This window comes from Neltuma alba, unplaced genomic scaffold, assembly GCF_004799145.2.
Source record: "Neltuma alba isolate B1F8T4 unplaced genomic scaffold, ASM479914v2 tig00011585_pilon, whole genome shotgun sequence".
NCBI classification, from domain to species: domain Eukaryota; kingdom Viridiplantae; phylum Streptophyta; class Magnoliopsida; order Fabales; family Fabaceae; genus Neltuma; species Neltuma alba.
This window is the reverse complement of record NW_021636238.1, coordinates 209195-236405: the sequence shown is the minus strand read 5'-3', so window position 1 is coordinate 236405 and position 27211 is coordinate 209195. Positions and strand designations below refer to the sequence as shown.

General features: G+C 34.7%; 1 protein-coding gene across 4 annotated transcripts; it reads right to left on the bottom strand.

The window, feature by feature from the left end:
* Positions 1-1163: 1163 nt before the first annotated feature.
* On the bottom strand, positions 1164-26645 carry LOC114715296 (RCC1 and BTB domain-containing protein 1-like). Of its 4 annotated transcripts, XM_028900096.1 has the most exons (12): positions 26633-26645; positions 24917-24920; positions 15626-15629; positions 12592-12603; positions 12497-12554; positions 11055-11248; positions 10849-10896; positions 4744-4816; positions 3146-3317; positions 2154-2585; positions 1888-2079; positions 1164-1477 (listed from the first exon to the last, which is right to left on the bottom strand). In XM_028900096.1, coding segments are annotated over exons 2-12 (1245 nt in total). In that variant the 5' UTR covers positions 24919-24920; positions 26633-26645; the 3' UTR covers positions 1164-1419. The 4 variants fall into 4 exon arrangements, with proteins under 4 accessions (XP_028755929.1, XP_028755927.1, XP_028755928.1 ...); XM_028900094.1 differs by lacking the exons at positions 15626-15629; positions 24917-24920; positions 26633-26645 and adding an exon at positions 11446-11714 and having other exon boundaries at positions 12497-12673; XM_028900095.1 differs by lacking the exons at positions 10849-10896; positions 15626-15629; positions 24917-24920; positions 26633-26645 and adding an exon at positions 11446-11714 and having other exon boundaries at positions 12497-12674.
* Positions 26646-27211: the final 566 nt, after the last annotated feature.

Below are 27211 nucleotides of genomic sequence, written 5' to 3'. Positions count from 1 at the left end.
AAAACCCTAACTCTGATACTAAAACTAGGAGAGAAAGGACCACTGTCGATTTGCCGAAGTCTGTAGGGAGATAACGTCGTCACCGGTATTGATGCCAAAGTAAGGGGTGGGGGTTTGAAACAACCACCGCCAAAGGACCCACCTCTCTTGTAGGCTAAAAAGCAACCAAGAATGGTTGTTAAAATTATAGAAGAACCCATAGAAGCCGACACCTACAGTCGTCAGCCAAATATACAGCATCGGAGGAAAGAGAGCTCACCGTTGGCCGCCTATTTACAGACCCGGCTTGATAAAGCATATACCCAATACTAACAGCTTCGAATCGCCCCCACCGAACAAGACCAGCAACTACCAATAGAGACAGACACCAACAGTGCCCTTCCCCCAAAAACGTATATCCAAGTCACATTGTCGATATTTGATCTATACCCATCAAAGCAAGTGGCATTGGAATCAAAACCCACAGGGTTGATTATTGTCAGAGAGATAAAGAACGCCACCATAGAAAACTCATTACCACAAAAAAAAGAAGAAAGAACGGGCAACACAAAGGACGGACAGAGGAGGAAGACGGCATGACCATAGCTCGCACAAGGATGAGAAAGACGATTTCCACCACCTCAAGAGAGTTGAGGACGGGAGAGGAAAAACTCACCCCAAGGATGCAAATTTTTAAAGTTTAAAAGAATGGACTCTAACGACCATCATGTCCATAATGTCCATAATTATTATCAGACAACTTCTATGCATTCTAAATTGTCAAAAAAGCAAAGAACAATCATTTTATACTTCCATGATTATTCTTTTCACTGGTTTTAATATCTTTCATCTCACGTGGTGACCAAACCCATAGCATTCGAGACATCCATCAAGGCAAAAAAAAATCCCATTTAAGTATTTATCTAAACATTTTTAAAATTTTGGCCAAAAAATATTTTTAAAAATACAAGGATATATAAGAAAAGATGGAGACCGTTCCTAAATAAACATTTTTTATCGGAGATGCATTAATCAAATCACTTGTCCAAGCCCATTCAACATATTTATGGTACTTCAGCTTGGGCAATTAGCATTCCTCTTTTCACAAAAGCCCTGTTTCCTGCTGGCAAAAAAAAAAAGGAAGCCCTACTTCCATCTCACTTTTCTGCTAACTAGAATTGAAAGAACCCGAAAACAGGCAGAATTACTGCCGAAGAATGCAAGTTATATCTAATATATTCACATTTATTACAAGAGTGATGTAAATCTTCAATGCAGGCATTCAATGTCATGAAATGGTGCAAGGACCTTATTGATTATGTAGTAATCTGACCAAGGAATCCTCATCCAGCCTGGTTACTTTTGTTCAAGCAAATACAAAGCCGGTTATGAATATGTGTGAATTACAGGAAATGCATTACAATTAATACTTCAACAGTTTCAAATTTTACTGTTCTTCACATCTCTTGCACAATCATTAGCAACGAGCAAATTCTCCCTGCCATGGAAAAGTTGGCATAAAATAGTCATTATTGAGACATAAAAATAGTCATTATTGACACATAAAAGCTATGACATGGAAGAAACTGATGAAGAGACAAACTGCTGTGCCATGATGCACAGGCTCGTGAGTCATGCCCAAGCACATTTCTCAGACTTTAAAAAGTTAGATTAATAACATCCAACGGAAACCAGGGGAATACCCCAATTTCATAACAAAAGCAATACACTAATTAGAATGGTGTTTGGTACCATTTCGGCCATCATATTCTAGTTTGGGATTGGATATACAGACAACGAATTCTTAGACCTCAATTGTTAATCGATCATCTTTGCCATATCCTAACAAAATTCAATGCCGCTATTAATATCATATGAATCTCCTCAAAATATGCCAATACAAAATACCTGAGTCTGGCACAAAGCCGTGCCAAAGCATCTGAGCCGGTTCTAGCCGCAACATCCTCTACCTCCGAAGCATTAGATAAAGTCAGATTGTCTGCAAGCGTAAACTCACACAATTCCTTCAAGCAACATGCATCAGTCAGCACTGCCGAATGGCCCCCACCAGCCGCTAGTTTCCGCACTTCCCCAACGCACCTGTAATATATGCTTTAGCAACATAGGCGCCTCCACGATCATAAGAAAGAAACCATAAAAATATGAATACACACCAGTCGACAGGCGATGGGTACCACGCATATGTAGATTTCCCGTTGGCAGCCTGACCATAATTATTATAACCCCATCCATGAATTCTACCATCGCTTGTGGAAATCAGAGTGTGGCAATGTCCACATGCCATAAGTTGCACCCCTTTTGGAATAACTAAAACTGGAATATTCTGAAAGAATGTCCGAGAGTCATTGGGGACGCAAGAAAAGAACCCAGGATGGGGCCCAAGGCCTAACTGACCAGCTTGGCCACCACCCCAAGCATAAAGAGCTCCTTCCTTAGTCAAAGCACAAGAATGTGCACCACCACACGCCACATTTTTCACAAAAATATCATCAAGGGCAACAATTCGCCTGGGCAGAAGCTCTTTATCTCCATACTGGAGAGAAGAATGCCCAAGTTGACCCATATTTCCGAGGCCCCATGTGTAGCTACAGTGTGCAAAAAAAATCATTATTCAATATCATGCAGTCTGACGTGTCAATACCCCATCACCCTCAACACAGAACTAAAACAATGACTCACATAAGGGGCTAGAACTATACAGCTTTATCTAGGTATCAATTGGGCAAAGGATAGAAGAAACTTGAACTTTTTTCTTATCAAAAAGAAAAAAACCCACTTGGTTGAGTATCATCTCCAATTGTACATCTATAACGGAGTCCATACAAAGTTGAAATTTAAAATTAAAATAGAAAAAGCAAGCAACTAAAAGAAGAAAGAAATAGAACAAGCCAATATCCAAACAAGCAAGTAACAGTAGAAAGTTTAACGTGTAAAGGTTTCAAGGGTGTGATACTCCAAAAGTCTGTTAAGTTGTGTAGAAGCATAAGATTTTAAGGTATTTCTTGTATTTTCTATAATAATTATGTGAACCATCCCCATCAAGAAAGTTACCAACGGTCAGGCTGTAAGCGGGAAATCTAAAACCACAATGCTCATGCTTAAATCTAAAACTATCTCCATCAAGAAAGACCTTTAGGCCACTTACACCTCGCCCTTATCAGAGATTGCTGCTGTGTGGTACTCGCCGCATGACACTTTGGTAATCTTCACCAGCTCTGGGGTTTCATCAAGGAATTTTGAATAAGCAGTTATTATACGAGCACCTTGTAATCCTTCACAAGTAACACCACGGCCAAGTTGACCATACTCATTGTAGCCTGGTTTATGAGAATATGTTAATCACTGGATTTCATGTCATTTCACCACTTTTTCCTTGAGTTTTATGCACTCTTATATGTATTTTTCATATTCTGGCTTTTATCCTTGTTATTTTTGAGCTTATAAAATTTGTCATTTTTGCAAGGTATATTTTGGCATAAGAATAATTACGTCAAGCCACTTGGAAGTATTTGAGGATCAAGGTTGCTTTAGAATCACATTATGGTGATCAAAGAAGAACAAATAGACTCCAAATTGGATAAAACTCTTCATTTAAGCTAGAAGAACAAAATTTTCCAGATGCAAAATGAGATGCAATGTGCTCTGTCCTAGATGTGGCCTAAAATAGAGGCAAACTTGGCTGCGGCAAAAAATTGTTAAGCCGTGTGATTGGACCCATTTCTCCCATGTCTTTCATATCATTTTAGGGTCCTTTAAGAGTTTATTTGAGCCTTTATTGGCATATTTTATGATGAATTGGTGTCCTAGGCATGCTTTTTAGAGAAGATTGAGCTAGGAGCTTTAAAGAGAGGGCTTCCTTCCTTGGTTTTTCCTCTCCATCTTACTACCTCTACTCTTATTCCATGTTGTGTTGATATGTGTGTGTATTTTCATGAACTTTTTGAATATGCGTGGCTAAATACTTTGATTCTGAGATAAGCACTCATTTTCCCTATATTTGTGATTAATGGCATGATTATGTTGATTTTATGCTTAATACTTCTTGTTCCTTAATCATCAATAAGATTGTTGGGGAGAGCTAGGTTGAGTGTAAAACTTGAATTTAACCTAATCGTGTGAGAACCTGAAATTTGCGAATTAAATTGATGGTTTTGTTAATAAGATAGAGATATACTCATTAAACTCACACAGCCATATAGGGTTTGCAATGAAAATAGGGATTTAATCAATTGATTAAGATATTAATGAATTAATTGAACTAAACACCTATTTAGAGACTGAGTGAGTACTTATAGGTAATTTAGTCTCTTTGGTTAGCACAACTTATGCTTAAGAAGCAGGTATAATAAGGGGTTTGGTTGAGTAATTTTGAAATACAAAGGAATAAATAATCCTAGGTCCCTTTGAACCCTAAGAGTTGAAGAATCATTTTTCCTTTTTATTAATTTCTAATTTTAAAAATATTTCTGTTTACTCTTATATTTGTGTCACTCAAATCAGGCAAAAGTGTGATAATCAATATTGACTGGGTTTTGAAATCAAATTCTCATGCTAACGATACTTTAATCATCATTTTATTGCTTGTTACGACCCATGTACTTGCGGAGCAAATAGAATAGAATAGTAACAGTCACAGATAAGTATGCAGTAAGAAACCTACACTGTAGATACTCTTATGTTCAATGCAGTATCTCCTACATAGATAATGTGCGGAGAGAAATAATGAATGCAGAAGCAATTTACCCCAAGCTTGTAATAGACCATCTTCAGACAAAGCGACTGCATGAGCAGCTCCACAAGACGCTTCACGAATTATCTGTATATAGTGTGATAGAAAATAGACAATAAAATGCATAAGCACGCAATACCATTAACTCAAGACCAAACATAGGTCCACCGACTGGCATGACCATAAAAAAAGCATCAAGTCTACTAGAGCTGTGCAGCATCATAAAAATATAAGAATTAAATGCTATAATTCCGATTTTATGAAGTTTAACTCAACCCAAGGGAGTTATTTGAGCATGTTAAATAATTATCTGCAATTTCATTTTTTTTAAAAAATAAAGCTTCAAGACTGTGAGTGGAGTACAACATCATAAAAGCATACAAGAATTAAATCAATCCAAGGTGAGTTATTTGTGCATGTTAGTCAATCTCAACAAGGCTACCAACTACCAAGCATAAAGCAGGACAATAGAAAATGCTGCAGCATAATACAATTTACAGAAGTAACTGCATGAAGCTGCAACAGCAACAATATTCTCTGGGCCTCAAAACCCGTTAGGCCCTATAAATATATTTTGTGAAGAACAACAAGAATATACAGTACATGTTCTACTAAAGACATAAATAAAACTAATGAAATAAAAAAGCATTAAAAGCATATATTGCTATATCATATAGTACGCTATAGCCCAAAGGCATTACCCTAAACAAAAGCATCAAGTCTACCAGACCCATGCAGCATGCACATCTAAGAACAGCCAAATGTAAGAAAATGCATCAAATCTTTTTAATAGATCGAGGATACAAATGAGGAGATGATCAGAAGGCGTCTATTCTAAGCCTTTTCTTTCTACCTCTTTATTCCACTGAAAAATATTATTGCAGTCTCAGATTTATTAGCGATCAAATTCAACAAACATGACAAGATAACCAACGCAACTCAAAATGCTGCATCATTATCCTAACGTATAGCTTGTGTGTTAACATTCACGATGCCAAAACCTTTGGATGCCCATAAATGTCCCACTATTTTGATATCCTCAAATACCTTATTTAAAGGCATTGACATGGTAATGTCACAAAAGAAAATAATGGAGACGTTGTGTCATTCATACACATTGATGTATCCCTATTTTATAATATATTTTGATATACATTAATGGGATTTTATAATATTTAAAGGGTTTAAAATGCAATAGATGCTCATAGCTTGAACTAAGAAAATTATATAAATTAATTGCTTAAGCTTACATTTTTTTATTATATTTTTATAATTTCTCTTTTGAAAGGTATCTTTGCTTTGATTCTAGAGAATATTCCGTTAAACAAAACACAGGCCCCATGAAAACAACATTTATGGCAGCCACTTGGCATTAAAAGAGAATTTTTCAATTATCTCATTGGAAATTATCCAAAATATCTAACCAAAATATCTCTTATCATCCATTATAAATTAAAGAGCTTGAATAATTAATTCTTTTTGTGGATAATTCCTTTATTGTGTTTTGAAGTTGAATAAATATTTTATTCATATTTTTCATTAAATTTCGTGCTATATCCACCATATATCCATTATCCATTTAATTTTTTAAATATCCGTATTGTCATCTTTATCCTCTTCCTAAACCCTAACTCCAGGTCATCCTACCATCATATCTTTTTCAAATTTGAAACATTATCTTTTAATCCATTATCATTTAAATTCAAAAACTCTTCTTTTTGGTGACCATGAAGATCACACAAAATCAAAAGAATTCAAATTCAATTTCTATCTTTTTAAATTCAAGATATATTAAATAAAATCCTTTTCCCCAAAGGCAAGGGGTTTACAAAATAAAAGAAGATAAAAAATCAATCTAGAAGTCTCAAGGGTTTCCTCATTAAACTAGAACGAATTCAAGAGCTATAAAGGGAGATCAAGGGAGACTTGGAGAAGGAAGAAAGCCACCTAAATTGCACAAGTACAAGCATACACTTGGCTTCCTCTTGTGTCTAGCTGTTTCACTATCTTCTTATTTTCTTCCTTGATATCATTTATCCATATATGTGGCTAGTCCTCTTTGCTCTTTAGGACAAGATGACGTGGTCAAAATTCTTATTTATATTAGGGAGTTTGTTAGTTTCTATATTTTAATCCATGAGTACTTTGCTTTCATGAATTTCCTAGGTTAGAATTCTTACTTTTATGAATTGTTATTAAATTTACGTTTCAGTTGAACAATCACATTTTGAAGTTTTTAATGAATATATTTTCATTTTCCTCATGATTTTATGAGTGCTTGTTTTTATAGATTTTTGTTTTGATTGGCACAAATAGTTTATGCTCTAGGGTTTTCAATACATAATTCTCTTCAAGGGACAAATATAATTGTTTAATTGAATTCACAAGCTAAGTGATTTTTAATTGATTAATTAAAAGATAATTATAAGCTAGCTTTCTAGGTATAATAGTTACTCGGTTAATTATGACTTAGATGTTATCTAGGGTTTTCTTTTAACTTGGTAAACTGTTTTCATACAAATTTCTCATCTTTTTAAACTTTGATAGCCATGCATCAACGTCTATGGGAAGTGCATCATTCTAGCAAATTCTTCAGTTCTTTCCACTTTCTTCTAATTTTTTTTATTTTTTTTATTTTTCTCAATTTATTTCCTAAAAAATCAATCGACTTCCTTTCCTACTCCTTCCTTCTCTACATCACATTTTTTTAATTAAAAAGATTTTCAAAACTTTAATGAAGCTCCTCACAAAAAGAGACAACCTAGATTGACCTCTATACTATATAGGGTTAATTTAATTAATTAATTTGAGAGCTCACATGACAAAGCAATCACACATGGATAAGAGTAGGTCTAGGAACAAGTCTCACTTTGTTTTAAAAAGAAAAAAAAAAAAGAAGCTAAGATGTGTCTAACACATTCAAGTATTCACCCTAAAGTATTTTGCGGTGTGTTCAGCACCTGAAGCATTTTTTCAAGTGCATCTAAGATATTTTGTAACTCATCTAGTACCCTAAAGTATTTTTTAGGTGCGTCCAGTATCATAAAAGGTACTAAAAATATGCTTTATGGTACTTTTTGAAGAGTTAAAGATAAAGTTAAAATTGCTTTCGAAAGAGTTAATACTTATAAGAACAAAATTATAAAACAAAATATTTTAGGGTACTGGATGCATATGAAAAAATATTTCAGGGTGTTGGACGTACTACAAAATACTTTAGGATATTGAAAAGCCCCGCCCCGCCCCGCCCGCCCCGCCCCGCCCTAAAAAAATGAAGGGGTCCATGCAGTTGTAGAAGCTCCACAAAAACAAGCTGAGCAGGTTCAGAATTCGAACTGCAACGTTTTCTTGCAGAGATAAGATTCGCTAGATTCTGATGGTATGAGAAGCTTGATATGGTTTAGGAAAGAGCTACCTCTCAACTTTCATTATTTGTGGCTAATACAAGATGTAGATAGCCCTCCAGCAAAAAAGTTCAATAAAGGAAAACAGAGATATGAATATGAGCTGCTGTTAGAGCAAGAATGGTGGACTAATTTCACATGCATTATTTACAGCGAGGTTCAGTGTGTGCGTGCACGTAAAGGATTGGTTGCAAGAGGTCTATCATTCAATCTTAGGTATTGGTCAATATTTTGACTCAAGTACTTGTTGGCAATATCACTCATTGAAAATTGGATTATGGCTTGGAGCTGGTTCTGAACAAGAGAATGGAAGTCATTAAAAAAATTGAAAAACTTCAGATTTATCTCTCATAAGCTAAACCTAAGTTAGTCTAGCATGATTACCAATGAAGGTTACAAAACATTTTGCATTTTTGTGTGCTTTACTCTTGATGGATCCTATATATTGCTATGACCAATTGTGAATCGTTTGGTTGGTTCATCAATGCAAGAATGATAGGTGGTTTTAGTTGAAGGATAAAAGTAATGAGAAGGAAGTGGAAGAAAGAGAGAGATAAACAAAGAGAATAGAGGGAAGAGGAAGTTGAGAGAGAAAATAATACAAATAACTTACGGTCTACTGGTCTAACTAATCTGAACTTATACACTGAAAAATAAGTAATGAAAATAACGAAAAAATAGAGGATAGGAAGTTAGAATATATAAAGCAAGAGAATAAAAAAAAAAGCGTAAAATAGAATTCTATGCCTAAAGCAAGTTTTCCATATTTTTCCATCACAAATGCTTCGATGCTCTAGTGCAAGCACAGTCCTAATGCAGCAAGAAAAACTTACTGCACACTACAGCCAACTATTGTCAAATAGAATTAGCCTAACTACTAATAAGCTAGTTAATAGAGATATGAAAGGTGGAGGCTTTATCATTCACTGTCAAGACAGAACAAAACGCCCTTAAATAGCTTCTAGGACGGAGGATTTGATGGAGATCCAATCATTAAAGGGGACCCACCGAGAATTAAGATGCTTAAGAGCTCCTAATTAGTTTATTTTTAGTTATTTTGTGCTTTATTTACTTAAGATTCTTTATTTTTTTAGGATTTTCAAATAAATCTTTTGAATAATTCATTAGATATGTTATTTTAGAAACATGAATTGCCAAATAGGGATCTCAAGGATATTGTCTGACATCCTTTATTTCCAAACTATCTTACATCTTATTACTCTATCATTGATTTAAACTTCAATAGATGGCATCTTATCCTTAGAATATTTTTTAGATTTTTAGATTAATTTTAATCTTTAGAGCCTCATTAGAATTTTCTCTATTTAAAGATTCAGTTGTATCAAGTTATGAAGTTATGAACGAAAATTCTCTGACAAGTATTTACTTGTGTTTTTCTATTTGTGATAGAATACGAGTAGGTTGCAAGAGTTTGGTGTCTTTGTGGAGCCTTTTTTTTTTTTAAATTAACTAAGGATTTCGAGACAAGTTCTTCTTGGATTTTATCTAATCAACTTTTATTATTTTCAAGTTTTTTTATTTTTGTATTTCTTGGGTTACTAGAGGAATCCCTATCAGGATTTAGGAGGACGAACAACAAAGTTGGCTTTGAAAACTTGGGGGCTACACATTTGACATACAATACAAACAGGAAAAGAAAAATAAGACAATTATCATGACAAAATATATGCATGAGGCGGCGAGCTTTTGTGCAAGCACCATCTGAAACCAGAGTATTAAGGAGGAGATACAAGACTATATGCTTTCTCAAATAATTCAATAGGTTATCACCAATTGATCTCCACATGAGAAGTACAACCTTCAGGGCGACTGTTTATTATATAAAAGCAGACTAATTCTACCCAAAAAATCGCCAAGGGTTCAAGCATAAATCAATGTATTTCACAGTTCTTTGGGGGAATTCACAGTATTTTCATATGCACGTAGAAGTGGCTGTAAACAGTCTACCGGGGAGATATGAAGAGAGATGCAAATAGTTTTGTGGCTATGCGTGACATTTGCCAAAAGAATAAAATTAGTGTTGCTATCTAGCAGGTTTGATCCAGCCCTTAGCGACATCTTCAAGGTTGACAGGCCATCACACAGATTGCATCATGTTTTGACCTTAATCAAGGAGATTTGACACCATCTTGGAAGAAGTAGACTGCCTAACTAATTATGCTCATTATAACCATATTCACCCTCTTTAAGTCATTCAGAGTGTGTGTCTTGTGAGCTCTTGCGCAAGAGCCTCCTTCATTTTCATACAAGCACCTCAACTATTTGTTATGTTACATTGCTCATTTAGGATTACTATCTCTAAAATGAGGCATGAGCACCAGATGGAAACTATGATCAAGTTATTTAAGCCAAGGATTATTGGAGATCATATTATATTTTTACTAAAGAGCTATATGTGGTTAATGGTGCCCATGATGAAATCCAACATGATCGAGGCCTTTATTTGATGGATTCCATCCATTATCCCTTGTTAACCAAGGTTAAAATAGCAAAGAATAGTGGCTATGCAGATGATAATATTTCTTTTCAATTTAGAATTAGTTAAAATATTACACAATCTGTGTGCTAACAATGTTTTATCTATTAACGAGTTGAATGTTGAAAACACGAGCTAAATATCAAGAAATATCAAAAATAAGTTTAGAACTCAAAACACGTGAAAGGTGCAATACATGCAACAAATATATATTTTACCATATAAGGTTTAAAAGCACCCCAAAATAAGCGAGGAAGATTTGAAGCCTGTGGTACAAAGAAGAAATCGACTTTAATCCACCAGATATATTGGAAAATTGTACCAAATGATGAAGCACAGGAGGTGAAAAGGAGGAAGAAAAAGGAGAAATTGGGAGCAAAATTCACAAAATAAACTGATATTCTTTAACAGCTACTAGACTTACCTGATTCTGCCCCCAAACCCAGAGCCTTCCAGATGGCCTGGCACCATCCCTCACACGGGGTTCTGAAATGCAAGCAGTACAATGGGCTCCACAGGACACAGATTTTACAAACTCAGATTGTAACTGTTTTACCTTCTTGGGACATTTTCTTTGGTTCTCAGTTCCATCACCCAACTGGCCAAAGTCATTAGCCCCTGCAATAAGAATACTACTATCATATTAGTCTAGATTTAAATATGAATTATTGCTAATAGATTACAAGCTCGCAGTGACCAGTGTAAATTGAAGATTAAAAAAAAAAGAAATTCCAAATCTTCTTGACATCTATACGGATTTTGACTATCACTGAGTTATATGAAGAAGGGATACAGAACCCAGAAAATGTCCAAACCCCAAGTAAACAGAGACCCATCAGAGGCTATTGCTGCTGTATGCTCACGACCACAAGCAACATCCAACCAGCGTGCATTTAAACCAGCTGGGCATCCAAATAGCTCAGGAGGCAGCTGCTTTGGAATCCGCAACTGGTCGTTATCCTCCTTTCTACCTGTCTGCCTAGATTGATTGTATCCCCACACATAAATTGCACTCTTCCTTGGAACATTCACAGGTTGAATGATGCCAAAAATATCATCAATATCCATAGATTGACCTTAGAGTCTAACAATAACAATCCAAGGGAACCAAGTAGTTAATACAACAATTAATTGACAAGATGAAAAAACTCATTTGCAATTTGTAATAAGAAAAGACACATGATGATTATGTAATAATAATGCAGTTTCATGGTGGCAAATTCAAAAATGAAAAAATGGAAAAAGAATTGAGATTTTTTTCCCATCGCAGTTCTTTCAAAACTAAAGAACCAAGGTTTTCAAGGTGTTTTGTATTCCCCAAACTTTCAGATATTAAATAAACTAGTTTCAACGCGCTAAGGGAGGAGTTAGAATCAAATGTTTGAAGGCCCATTATATCATATCCCAAGCAGTAAAAGGGATCTAAGTAATGAAAGAAATAATCCCATTACATCTACAAATATTAGAACACTTACCGACTGAATGCCATATTATAAAATCCGGAGCAATCTAAATCAATAAACTTGCAAAACTTGCAAATTTTAGGAAAACCAAGAAACTTGAAAATTTCAAGAAAATGGCTTCAAGAAACCAAAGTCAAGGCAAGTTGAGCTGCTATATAACTCGGAGGCACTATCAGGAGCTGACAGAAAATGCGTTCACACGATTTATAGCAGGGATGATCAACAATTTGAGATGAATTGAGAACGAAAAGTATAATGTCACGGCAAGAAAGAGCGAAATTTTTTTTAGTAGATTAGCACCGTACAAGGCCCTTGATGAGAGATTTTCGAAAACGAGAAGAAAAGGAAATTCAATATCAGTAAAACCGTAATCGAAAGCGAAAGATATGGGAGAGAAACATACCCGACTGAGAGAGGAAAGAGTCATTCAATTGTCCAAGAAATGCAAAGTACTGTTTGAATCCACGAAATGCAGGCAGTTAAAATGGCTAGAAAGTTAACCCGTCGTTGCTCCGAGACCTTAGGAAATGGGGCCAGCGTAACGTATTGCTTCCCGCTGCTTTAAGAACCCCGCGATATTCCAGACTTTTCTAGAGGAGAGAAGTTTTGGAGACATTTTTCAGGGTGACGGTGCTTTTAATAAGGGAATAGGGGGTGAGGGGATGTGAGGATTTAAAAAATTAGGGGAGTAGTGAATTTTTAAAAAAGAAAAAATATAAGATAAAAAAATAATTAATGAAAATTTTAACTCAATTTTATCAATTTTTTAAAATAAGTTCATTAAAATTTTTCTTCCCCTCCCCTCTTCTCCCCTCCATTTCTTTTTACTTTCCTCATACAAACAAAGTCTTAGGAGATATTTGGGTGCATATTCAAATTATGGTTTTAATTATTGCGAAAATCAGGATTTGGAGAAAAATCATCCAAATCCTTTTTTTTACAAAATTATTTTTGAATTTAAAACCATGGGTTGGGATACAAAACCATGGTTTGAGATATAAAAATATATTTAATCAATATATATGCACACAGCTTAATTATTAATTATATAAATAAAAATTAGTTTTACATATCTAATTCTTAATATAAGAGCTAACTAGAAATTCAATTTGGTTTAAGGAACAAAAAATTAGACCAATCAAAGAAGTGATTTAAGGATTAGTAGATCAAATGGGATCAACTCAAAGTTAAATCGGTAATAATTACAATAATGTTATTTACTTAATATATGTAAAAATATTCATATTTTAATTATGAAAAATATAATAAATGAATACCCACATAACAAAGTGTTTGTATGTTAAATTCTAAGGTTCAAAAAAACTGGACCAATATTAAATCGGTCAAGATAGTGGTTCAAAGATTATTGGGTCAGATTAGAGTCAACTCAAGATTAAACCAATCATATTAAGATAATAAAATTTTATTGACAATAATATAATTTAATCTATTACATTTTATTTTATTTTTCATTTTATACTTTATAAAAATTGATTAATTAAAATTTGGATATTTATAATTAAAATTTTCATTTAATATTTTATACATGTGGTTATTGAATGTTATTTTATTTTAAGCACATTTTAAATATTCATTATGGAAAACAATTGTAGTTAAATAAATTATTTTTATTTTTATTTTTTCTTAAGTAAATTTTCGTAAATAAGAATTACGGATTTAAAGGGTTGTTTTGTCATTTACGTCTTTTAATGTTACGTTTAGATTTTCTGAGAGATGAAAGCAAGCTGCCGTTTTGTCTTTCTCAAACCTATAGCGCTTTCATTTGCTTAAACACGTTTTACGTAAATCGAGATAAAATTTTTCTTATATATTTGTCTTGTCACATCTCAATTTTTAAGTCTAGAAGCTTTGGAAGTAACTTAAAGAAAGTAGGCTACTAAGCCCCTTTTAGCAGAGATTCCAAAGATAAAAAAAGAAGTCAATACAGTTTTTGGGACTAATTCACAAAGTAAAGGTTTTCAAAGGTTAAAATATAATCAAAGTTAGAGATTCTAATAAAGTCTTAAAAACCCAGAAAAGAAAACAGACTTGATACAGGCTAAGCGTTAAGTTAGAAGCTTCAAAGAGATGTTTTATAAGGTTGAGCCCAAGTAGGGGTAAAACCATAAATTTAGAAAGTTACGGCCTTTAAGGATAAAAATGAAAAGTACACAAAAAATTCTAAAAAAATCTCAAAAAATAGAAAATAATATTCTAAGACTCTTCTATGAAGATAAATGATGAAAATACCCCTAAGGCAACTTAAATGGAATTTTTTAAGGTTATGATAGGTAAAAAGTACACTGTTTGAGGTAATTATTTAAAATAGCAAGAAACCTAAAAAATGTATGCAAAAATGAAGTTGAATGGTTGAAAGGTTATACTAATTTATAAAATTAGTCCCACAACCAGAAGGCCAGTAAAATGGCTTTAATAAAAATATAAAGCTGATTATGCTGATAAAATGACATTTTAAAAAATGATTTTTAAGTGGGGCCTACAAAATGAGTTATGACTTGAGAAAATTCATAGATTTTATCTAAAAATAAAAAGAGTTTTTGAAGCAGACAGAGTAATTTTTAGAGCTCTAGAAAACTAGAAAGAAGCCTCGAAAAACAAGAGCTAAGTTAATCGATAAAAATACCTAAGAAAAAGACAAAAGTAATGATGGCTTATTAATACATCATGTGAGGTAATCATGACACATGTGAAAGCATTAAATAGGAGAGAGGGGGTAGTGGAATGAGACAAAACTAACATGACAAATATATCAGTGCTCCAGGAGATCAGAATTGAGAAAGGGACCAGTAAAGTGCATTGATAAATTGTAAAGGTACACTTGCTTTTTACTTGACCTATATTACGCCACTTGTCAAAGTCCTTATGGAAAAGATTTTGACTTTGAATATCAATTTCATTTGGAATTATTTTAAGAATGGAAATTGAGTAAGAAACCTTCACAAGTTGACACTATCATTGTAAATTGAGTGAACTTGAAGGGCATTTTGGTCCATTCAAGCTAAAGTTTTGGCTATAAATAGACACTCCCTCCCCCTTCATTTTGGCCAAGTTGGAGAACAAGAGGAAAAACTCTTGCCATTTGGATTCTTGAAGCATAACCAAAAGGAAGCTACTACCTTTGATCAACCAAGCTTGAATCTAAGGTTATTAAGTTGATCTATGTTGTTTCTTGCTTTGTTTCCTTGAGTTTGATGGTGGAAAAATCCATTCTTCCCTCTTTAATGTTGCTAGCTGAAATATATAGGGTTAGGAGGTGGAAGTTTTGATGTTATATCTAGTTAAAACCCATTGATTCAAGGTTGTTTCAAGTGGTTTTATGTTAATATTTGAAAGATTGTATGGTTTGGTTATTGGGTGTGCTGTTTGTCCAAGCTAAGATCTATATCCTAGGATGAGATTCTCATAGTTTTGATACTTCCATTGTGTTTAAAATGAAAAATGGTGTATGGTAAACCTAAAGAACAAGTATTGGAAGCATTAGAATTAAAGTTGGGATTTTTGGAATTCAAACCCCCCTTTTTGGCTAACACTGTTTCATAGGGAAGGAGTTTTCTTTTTATGAATTCAAGCTCATATTTGGATTCCTTGGGCAAAATTGTGTAGAATTGGCCTAAGGAAACAATTTTTACAAAGCTAAAACATTAATCCAAAATTTAGAGAAATGGTTAAGTTTAATAGAGTTAGTCTTGAACTTTATATAATTTCTTGATCCTAATAGATTGTATGATCAATGTGACTATGTTTAAGATCTTGGAACATCCAAGAGGATGTTTGTTATTATTGACTGAAAGTCCATATGGTTGGGAAGTCAAGGGAATCAAACTTACCTATTGTCATTGCTTGATATTGTATGCTTCTGTGTTGATGTGTACATGTTACTTGAATATTATTGTGACATATTTTGGTCACTATAATTGCTGTTTATGATAAGTAGATTATGTCTCTATGGCCATGCATCAAAAAAGTAGCTTTGAGCATGTTAATATGTCACTAATTAACAAGAGAATAAGCAAGTTGCATGCAGTGCATTAGCATCCATCTAGCATGATTAATAGGTATTGTTTGCTATTGAAATTCTCCCAAATCTCACCCCCTCCCTAACTAACCATTTAGGTCAATCAATGATAGGTAATAATGGCATGAGAAGCAAGGAGAAGAAAGTGGAGAACTATTGAGGTTAATGCATGAGATTATGTTCACTTTATAATTCTCCTATTTTGTAAATTATATTTATCAATGCCCATGATGCAATGTATATATTTAGAATATCTATAGCATGAATGGAAATGTATGAGAATGAAGGAGAAAGAGTAAGCCCAAGTTTTGTATGTCAAAGAAATAAAAAGAATTAAAGCAAGCAAAGATAAAGGGATAAAACATAGGTCCTGAAGCAGTCAAATTTGAGCTTTAGTTTGACCTATCGAATGAAGGAATTAAGCCATGAAATTTGATATGCCTATATTACACATCCCAAGCTTTAAAATGAGAGGTAAATCACCTCAATTGGACGTGAATACAAGGAGATATGAATTTTCATAATTAAGGCATAGAATCTGAAAGTTCCAAAACTTACCAAATGAACAGTAAAGTTTAATGAATTAACTGTATGAATTGACTAAAGATTTCAAAGAGCTTTTCATAGAATTTTGGAACACCTCTATACAATTTTTCTAGAATTAGTTATGATTTTTCAAAGTTAGACCTGTAATATGAAAATTGCATAGTGAATAGTGATTTTATGAAAAGTAACGTCCAGAATGTAAATTTTGAGTATAAGACCATCCAATGTGGTCAGATATGGTTCTAAATAAACTCTAAGGCATCCTAGAAGTAACGTGTGATATTATAAGTTGTTCCAAATAGGCCATTCTTATTCAAGCGTGCTTGACTGAGGCCAACGCAGGCAAAACATCGGGTTTGAAGTTGCTATCTCTGCAAAATAGGGTAGGGGTTTAGAGGCTGAAATTTCAGATTGAAGATTTCATGGGAGTAAATCCTCATCAGAATTGAAGCCACTAATGTGCTCTTCTAAACTTCTCTCTAGCGGATCTTTATACAAACTAAATAACTATAAACCACTCAAAATGAAACTTATAAATTGGATCAGGCCCTTTTTTAAAAGTAAAGCTTATATATAAAACTGGAAGGAGTATATATCTACATTTCTGTCATTTCTGTCAATAGCACTTACCCGTAGTTTATTTGTGTCTAGCCACTTCCTCATGAAAGAATATTTATATACCAAAATATAAATACATACACATTTATATCTTCCTTCCAAATTAGCAAAATATGGGAAGCATATTTTAAAAAAATATACAAAATAGATTTTTCAACCTCCTCCACCTTGCTTTATCAATCACAACTCCTTTGTCCTTAAAAGTACTTGCTCTTGATGTATAATATAGAAGAAAGGGGTGAGTTTCTAAAGAATCCCAGTAGTAACAAAATCCCTTCATGTAATCACATAAGATCACAACAAACATGCTACCTAGGCCAAAAAAACAATGCCTTGCAACCAAATATAATTGGTGATGCACAAGCATCTTATACTTACATAGCTAGTCACTAACTATTGCGTCCACATTCCAAAATAAATGAAAACTAATGCATATTGTCATGATAAGTAATATCATATATATAAAAGCAATTTACATATTTTCATGCACAATCAACATTATATAGCACATCCAGATATGTAGCAATCAATGCACAATCACATAAAAAGGAAAGATTTACTACTTACTTTTACTCTTAGGCCATCTTCTGGTCTGTGGTTTGGTTTACTTTTGATGATCTTTTCCCTCATAAATGGAGAGATTGTCTACATGAATTTGATGCATGATTGGATCTTCAAATGACAATACCACAATTTACTCTTAGACAAGTTATTGCAAAATTTGTCTCTCACATGACTGGCTGATTAAGAGAATGGCTTACACAGATGAACTTTGCTTCCTTTTTGACTCCCTTCTTATAATGGACTCAGCAAATAAACAAATCCTATAAGTTATGTAGCTAAGGGAAAATTAATACACACACATACATATGTATTTAGATGCTTATCTGTCCAGCTCAAAAAAAAAAAAAAGCTTTTGTTGTACTAAGATAAAATATTTGTTCTCTGGTTTGAAAAAAAAAAAACTTGTTATAGCTTCAATTCCTTATAACCAATTAAATAAACTTATCAATCTGCCTTTACATTTCACAACTTTGTTTTTTTATCCTTAATTTTTCACTTGCATATATTTCCATTTTTAAATTCTTCCTTTATGCTACTCCCATACCAGTTGCTTGGAGCTTTTTTCCCCTAATAATTTTGATATGCTCCAAGGCTTGGTTAACTAAATTTGGACCATGTAGTTGTTTTTCTACTTAATTTAGTGCAGCACAACGAAAATCTACATCTTCTTTCATACACTGCTTCATAGGACCATTTGGATACTCGCATGCTAGTTGTTGTTATAGGTGAATTAAGTGAGTGGCATGAAATAATCCATTTTCTTAAAATCCAAGATGCTTGTTCCCAACATATCTTCAAGTGTCTTAATAGTTCTTTTTGTATGACCATTAATTTGTAAATGGTTTGTTGTACTAAACTTTAAATAATAACCTAGGCAACCCACTCAACCCCTCGGGTTACCAACGCAACCCCACTCAACCCCTCAATTTAATTAGGTTAATTAGGACTGGTTTGCACCGGTCTAGTTCGATTCAGTTTGGGGTAGTTTTTTACTGGTTCATACACTAAACTAGATCAAACAAGTGCTTAATTCATCGGTTTTTGGTTTGGATCGTCTCAATCTGGTCGCTTTTTTTGAATATTAATTTGGTTTAAAGTTTAGCTTGAGGCACCATATTGCAAAAAATGGGCAATATTTTATGATTAGCTAATTTGATATTCGTGATTCATGATTTCTAAGTGTGGCATATGAACTATGTTTTCTTACCCACCATGTGCTATGTTGGTGATTATTCTTCATTATAGATTTTTTGGGAAAATTCAAAATAATTGTGATTTGAATTTCTAAAACTCCAAAAGTTATGAGTTTGCGAAATTCCAAATCAATCACAATAACTAAACTATATTATTTAGAAACCTACCTTTTGGAAATTTAAGTGATTTTTTGGGAAAGAGGTTTAAATAAGGGAAAATCGCCCAAAAAAAAAACTTAAATTTCAAAATCCCAAATTAAGGATTCTGATAAAAATGTGTTGTCATTTATTTTTTAATTGTAGCTACTAGCTATTAAAGAGTAGGAAATAAGACTGATTTAGAATTTTAAAATTTAAGTGGCATTTTTTGAAATTTTCTCTTCAGATAAATACTATATAAAAATTTAGTTTTTTTTAATGAAATTAGGGATGTCCTCTTTAGACATAGACTGATTTCTCCCATTTACAGTATATAATTTATGCTAAATTCAATTTTTTATGAGTCGTAAATAATATAACTAATTGGGAAATGGCAAATAAAAATTGTGAAAATTATAAAATCCTAAATCAGGATTTGTTATAAAACTTTAACAAGTTTTGACAATAATTGACTTGCAAAATAATAGCACATTTTTGTGAAAATATCTGATTTGAGGTTTTGAAATTTTCATTGTCTTTTTTTTTCATTTTTTTCTAATTTATTCTTCAAGTTTTTATAATATAAAAGAAATCCTACTTAAGAGTGAGAGCGAGAGAAATAGTGTGAAACAGGGAAATGCGATCAATATAATGTTGAGGAACCATCACATGTGAGGAAGGATTCTACGAAAGAGGAAGAGGATATAATGGCGAGAAGCATCAAGAAGCTTAACAAAGAGGAGGAGGGAGCACAGCTAAACCCTCGCGCAAGCAAGAAGTTGAGGGAAATGATGTGTCGATGGAGGACGTGGAAATACCTGAAGGAAGCGAGGCCAACCGAAACCATCAGGGCCCTACCAAAACTTGAATTTCTTACAATACAATGCTGATGGGCCATGAGGAACAGGCTCTGAATCAAGATTACGAGCAACAATTAAAGGAATGGCTTAGAGAAGAGGAAGAAATGGCCCCAACGCCGACGGAAGAGGAGAAGATTCTAATCCAGAACTTGCCGAAGCTGAATTTGTCAGATGAAAGACTAAAGGAGCTGTGTAGACCATGGAAAGATGCTCTAATTCTCACGATTTTGGCAGAAAGGCTAACCGAGATATGATGAAAGATAGACTATGGTGGCTACTAAAATCCAGAAATTTTAAAATTATCGATTTGCCGAACAATTACTTCGTGTTTCGATTGACAGATTCTGAACTGCAACGCAAACTTCTGTTTAATGGTCCCTGGCTGATCCAAGGTCACTACCTAGCAGTCCAGTGATGGAGTCCTAATTTCAACCCATATTGTAATAAAATCAGGAAAGTAGCAATATGGGTTTGGGTTCCAACACTGCCGCTGCTCTGCTATGTTGAGGAATTCATGCTTGAACTGGGAAATTTAATTGGTAAAGCACTCAAGGTGGATTTAAACACCCTTGCTCATTGCAACGACAAGATCAATATGGTTAAAAGGGGAAAATTTGCCAGAGTTAGCGTTGAAGTTGATTTAAACCAGAAACTCAAATCCAGATTTGCACTTAGGAGGAGGATTTACACCGTGGAATACAAAGGTCTCAAAGTTATTTGCTTTAAATGTGGGACGTATGGGCATATTTAGGATGATTGTCCTTTAAATGTTAAGCCAATGGAAAATACATCGGAGAACTCAATCTCTAACCCAGATTTCGGCAAGACAACAGTGGAACAGAATGCTAAGCCTCACCTATTCAGTGTGCTAGGGGTCAATCTGAAGGATCCGTATGGAGCTTGGATGAAGGCTACCAAGACGTTTAGACCGAGAAATATCAGAATGCATTCAGAAAAGAAAACACAGCAAAAAGTAACCATAGGGGGAGATCTGGGAGCAAGGAACAGAAGAGCACTCCGAGCTCAAGGTACGAAGTGTTGCAGGAAAGTGAAATACTTGTCACCTCAGCCGAATTTGAACCAAACTTCCAGAATAAGGGACCTGCAAAAGAGTAGAGACGAAAAGGTGGGAAAGAAACCTCCATGAAAGAAGATAGGAAAGCTAACGGGAGGAATCAGAGCATGGAAGAGTCAGATGGTACAGAAAGGTCTCAAGTTAGAGGTAAAAATATGCCAGAGGAAAAGACAGGAAACAAGTCGAGGGAGCGTAGCGGTTTAACGATGCAGAAGGAGAAGGAAACGGCTAGGGTCCCGGTTGGAAATATAGAAGACCTTAGTAGGCCCAGTAACTTATCTGACCCAACCAACCCAATTTTCTCTGCCAAACAAATAGAAGAGCAAGTGAAAACAAAAAAGGTGGGAAGCAAAAAAAGAAGCCATACTACAAGACCTAAAATTGTTTCACCTCTGCTCAAGAAGAAACAAGGTGTCCGAAATCACCATGTAGTTATTGGGTCAATTGCAAAAATGGGACCATTGGTTTTTAGCCATATGACAGACATGAACACAGAAGAAGGAAATGGACAGACAAAGCAAGGAAAAAGGGAAGACGACCAACGAACAGGCTCTTATGAAAACTTGGAAAATCAAATGGTCAACTTGCCCAAAAAACCTCTTGATATCAATGAGACCATTGCATATTTGATTCAGGAGAAGGACTCTACAGATACAAATGACCTATGGTATGAAACTATTGAAGAGGAAAGACTTGACGTGGAAGAGGGTGCTGAATGCTTGAATGGTGATGCTTCAGCATGAGCTCTGGATGGGATTCCCCCGCCTCCAATTCCCTTTACTTATAATGATTAATCTAATCTCTTGGAATTGCCGTGGTGCGGCCTCTCCTTCTTTTCCAGCTAGAATAAGGGACTTGACTAGGAAGAAAAATATAAAGATTCTGATTTTAGTTGAGACTCGCGTAAGTGGGGATAAGGCAGAGAGAATAACCAGAAGGCTGGGTTTTAGCAATTGGATCAGAGTGGAGGCTTCTAGCTATGCTGGGGGTATATGGATTCTTTAAAGAGAGGAGGAAATAAATGTCAGCTATATTTCTTTATCTACTCAATTTGTACATGTTCAGGTAACTTGTAATCAGAGGGCCGAAACCTTTAAACTTACTTGCATGTATGCTGAGCCTCGGTGTGATCTCCGTAATGCTCTTTGGAATAATTTAATCTCTATCAGTCAGAGTATGATGGGACCTTAGATGGTAGTTAGTGATTTTAACACCTACCTTTCCTGCAATGATAAAAAGGGGGCTCTAGTCCTAATATTTGATCAATGCGTCAATTTGGGAATTATATCCATCAAGCTCAATTGATTGAAGTTGATACGGTGGGGGAGAGGTTTACTTGGGAAAGAGGTATGACTAAAGAACGTATTGATTGGGCCTTTGCTAATGCAAATTGGAGTAATCACTATCCTATTGCTAATGTTCATCACTTGAGTAAATTTGGTTCTGACCATCGACCTCTTTTAGTGAATTTGATGAATAATAGAGAAAGGAGGCCAAGAAAACCACTGTTTCGTTGCCAGGCTTCATGGCTCTTGGAAGAAGGCTTTAGAGAAGTGGTCCAACAAAGCTGGTCACTTGATAGATGGGAGGAAAAGGTTCGGTGCTTCTAAGAAATAGCTTTGAAGTGGAATAAGGAAAATATGGGCAACATTCCATCTAAAAAGCATAATCTTCTGAAAAGAATTCAGGGAGTTGAAAGGGTGAGAGGTCGTAGAGATAGTCAACATCTTATACGGGTAGAACAAGAGCTTTAGAAGGAGTATAATAAAACTTTAGCCCAAGAGGAACTAATCTGGTTTCAAAAGTCTAGATGTAACTGGCTCAAATGGGGGGATAGAAACATTAAATTTTTCCATGACTCTGCCATCATCAGACACAGAAAGATAGGATTGAAGGGCTTAGAATCTCTGAGACTGAGTGGTCTTTTGATCAGAATGAGTTGAAAAACGTTGCTTTGAACTACTACTGAGACTTATTTTGAAGTGATAAAAAAAGCTTCCAGCCTATTGTTTCACACACCGGTTTTCCCAATATTAATACCGATGAAGTGAATATGATTTTAGCTGAAGCGATAAAAGAAGAAATTAAGAATGCAGTGTTTGATTTTGGGCCCTTTAAAGCACCGGGACCGGATGGGATTCAAGCTTTCTTTTATCATGAATTTTGGAATGTGATTGGGGATTCAGTTTGTCAACTGGTGAAGGATATATTTGATGCTCCGGACAGGATTAAAGGCCTAAATAACACCAACATTGTGCTTATTCCCAAGATGGACAAACCAGAAACTATCAAGGACTTCAGACCCATCTTTTTGTGCAACGTAAGCTACAAGGTTGTCACTAAGATAATTAGTAACAAACTCAAGCAAGTGATGGGTAAGGTAGTCAGACCACATTAGTGCAGTTTCATTCAGGGGAGACAAAGTGGAGACAACATTATCATTGCTCGAGAAGTAATCCATTCTATGAGAACTAAGAAGGGTAATAAGGGATGGCAAGCGGTAAAGGTAGATCTAGAAAAAGCTTATGATCGGCTTGAATGGGAGTTTATCCTCGACACCTTGAGTGTCACATCCAGTAATATGACAATTAGGAATAAGAATATCTCTAAATATTTAAAGGCCAAAAATGACAAGGAGAAATAGAAGAATTTTGGTGGAAAATAATTATTATAATTTTCCAAGCCAATTATGAAAAGTTTGACTAATTAAGGAAAATTGGTCAAGAAAAATTATGGAAAAATAATTCTGAATCTCAGAAAATTAAGGAAAAATAAGGACAATGTTCCTTGTGAAGGGAATTGAAAGACGACGCGCAGCGGAAAACGACATAAAATTTTAAAACTTTCAATCCCTTTTCCGGATCTACCGATCGCGTTTAAGTCAGGTAGTAAGAAGCATTACCTTCAGGCATTCGATTTCCTGGTGACTCGATGATTCGGCCGTTCAGGATGCTTCTGCTCGCCTCCTTTGTCGTTCGAAGTCGACAACTCCGGTCGGCTTCCTCTACCGGTATCCACACGAGTAGCCCTCAACCTCGAACGGCGTGCTAGCGCCTATGTCCGTCTAGGGTTTTAGAAATCCGTCCTCTCTCCTCTCTTAGGCCATCTCTTATCTGTCAGTTCTCTCTCTCTTAAACCCTAGCTCCTCATATCAAATATATAGGATGCTATATAGGTTTAATTAATAATATTTAATTTCGAAATTAACTCTAAATTAATTCCGAAATTAATACAATATCAAATATTGCCTAATCAGATAAGAGAACAATTAAATAAATATGGTTTAAATTAAATCCGTCTCACAGATTTAATTCACTTATTTATTTAATAAAGAGATGACGGAATTTATATATTTAATTTATCCTTATAAATTAATATCTCTTATATTTATATATATATACGAATTATATATATATATACACGTCCACCCTATTTATTCATTGAATCTGGACATATCTTAGATTCAATGAATCTGGACATCATAACTCGTGTTGGGCTATTTTGTGTGCGACCCAGTAGGCCCATATGAAGTTGGCAGTGGGCCATTAACTATAATGACTCACAAGTCGTAAGCGGTCTCTAGCAAGACATCACGACTACCCAAAACATATGAGGATCATTGAACGATGCAACCTTTCATACAACCATATCACGTCCCTTTTGTCACACGACATTTTGGTCATGGATGAGGCATGGAGAACGTCATCCTCCTATTCATGACCGTTACTTTCTCGATCCCTGAGTAGTCTGAGTATAGAAACGGAACTACCTTTCCATTATAGTATGGCCATACATTTCTCAGACTCACTCATCGAGGGGCCCAGTAATGTCTCTCTACGAATGTGAGGGACAAATTCCATCTTGACCATTCACATTCCTCCGCATGAAAAACCACTAAGCCTGAACATAGTCTTTATGATCACTCGGTCAAAAGTGACTTTTGACTAGGTCAAAGCTAAGCGTTTCTCATGTAGGAATCCATGATGATCTTAGGTCAAAGGGCATAGTGACGTGGTTTGTATATGAGAGAAGCTTATGACTTAACCCATGCAGCTCTCTCATAGCGGGTCGGTCCAACACCTTGTACTCTTACATGTGCCTATGACTTTAATTTATATCTCTATATATCTTTAAAGTCATACTGGTCTTATTTCATCTTTGCTCCCACATAGATGACCGACCAGAGACATTTAGGATAAACCATGAGTTATCCAAGGATAGTCATCACAGTAAACATGCAAATAATATGATAACTTAATTAATAAGTTCATAAATTAACAATGTTCAAAACAGAATGATTGGCCCCTAGGGCACAATTTCCAACACCTTGAGAATTATATGGGATTATAAAATTGGTTTTAAGATCAATTTGCCCTTAGAGAAATTACAAAGGAATTTAAGGGCAATTTAAGCTAGTTTAAGGTCTTTATTTGGAAAATTCCAAATAAATATTTTTAAGAAGAATAAAAATCCCAAGAAAATTCCTATGATATCCCAAGGAATTATAAGAGATTATGGAATTAAAATAAGACCCTCAAGTGTCCAAGATTTTTCCCAATTCCTCTGAAAAGTGGAAAAATTACTAAAGAGAAGGAAATTAGTTTTCCATTTTATTTAATTATTGAGAAATTAATTTTGAGACGAAGAGGGCAATTTGGGAAGATAAAAATGAGGAGAATAATTTATGGATCTAACAGAAAATAATTACAAAGGCCAGAGTACTGTAATTATAGAAAAGAAGTTAAACTCGGAGTAAAGGTGCACCGATAAAGCAAGAAGTAGAGTCTTGCACTTTGCTTGGCCCACAAGTGGCCACTTGTCAAGCCTTTAATGGATGGTAATTAGAGCTTTCCAAGTGTCAAGCTACCAATGGAGAGGATCTTGACTTTTGAAATTAATTTCAACTGTCATTAAGTTAATTAAAAGGGAAAATGCAAGACTAAGTAGGCACTTGACACTTGGCTTCTCATTAATGTGGGTAGATGGGATATTTTGTGAGAATTAATGAGCTCATCCTCCCCATTTTTCTGATCAAAGTTTCGGCCAAGTGAGAGGAAGAGAGAAAAGAGAAGGTTTTGAAGGAGAACCAAGGAAAAGCTATCAACTTTGGTCATTCAATCAAGGATTCAAGGTGAGTTCTTAGTCCTAGATATGTTCTTGCCTTGTTTTCCTTCTCTTTGATGGTTGAAAAATCTGTCCCCTCTCTCTCTAATGGTTGGCCGAACTGAATAATAAAAAGGGAAGGGAGTTTGGTTGTTAGATCTTGCTAGAACACTTCAAAGTATAGTAGATCCTAGTGATTACAAATGGTTGTAGGTTGATTTTAAAGTGTTTTCTTGGTTGTGTTGCTTGAGATCCATTTCAGCCAAAGTAAGATCTGAACCCTAGGATGTGTTTTTCAAAGTTTTGAGGCTTCCATTGTGTTCAAAATGAAAAATGGTGTAGGGTAAATCTAAAGAACAAGGGTTGGAAGCCATAGAATCAAAGTTGCAATTTTTGGGTAATGAACCCTAAGGGCTCGACCAAGCTGAAACTAGAAGAGCAAAGTTTATTTTGTTAAATCCAAGTAGATATTTGGAATCTACATGAAAAATCATGTAGGGTTGAGTCAAGAGGGGATTTTTAGGGTTTATGGAAACCAACTCTAAAAATTCAAGAACAAAGATGAAAACTTTAAGGGGTTTAGGAGTTACTTGAGTTATGTTATTGATTTTATGAGGAATGGTTGATGATTCCTGCTTTCCTTTTTGTGGATTGCCATGTTAGGGTTTGGCACTTGTGGAAGCAAGAAGGAACAACAAGAAAAACAAAAAGCATTGGATCAAGGTAGTGGGATCTAATTAGCCATTAATGTTAACTTTGCATTGTTATTTATGGCATGTATGCTTGCTATTATATGGTTGAACTATGATGATGTGATATGGTTGCTCCTTGCATTTGTTGCCATGGCCTTGCATGTTGAGGTTGCCTATTTATAAAAGATTAGTTCTCCTATGATAGCTAATGTTGAAATGCTTTATAATGATGCATGTTAATGTTTGATTGATTGATCTTGCTACTGGGATTTCTTAAAATCTCATCCCCTAAA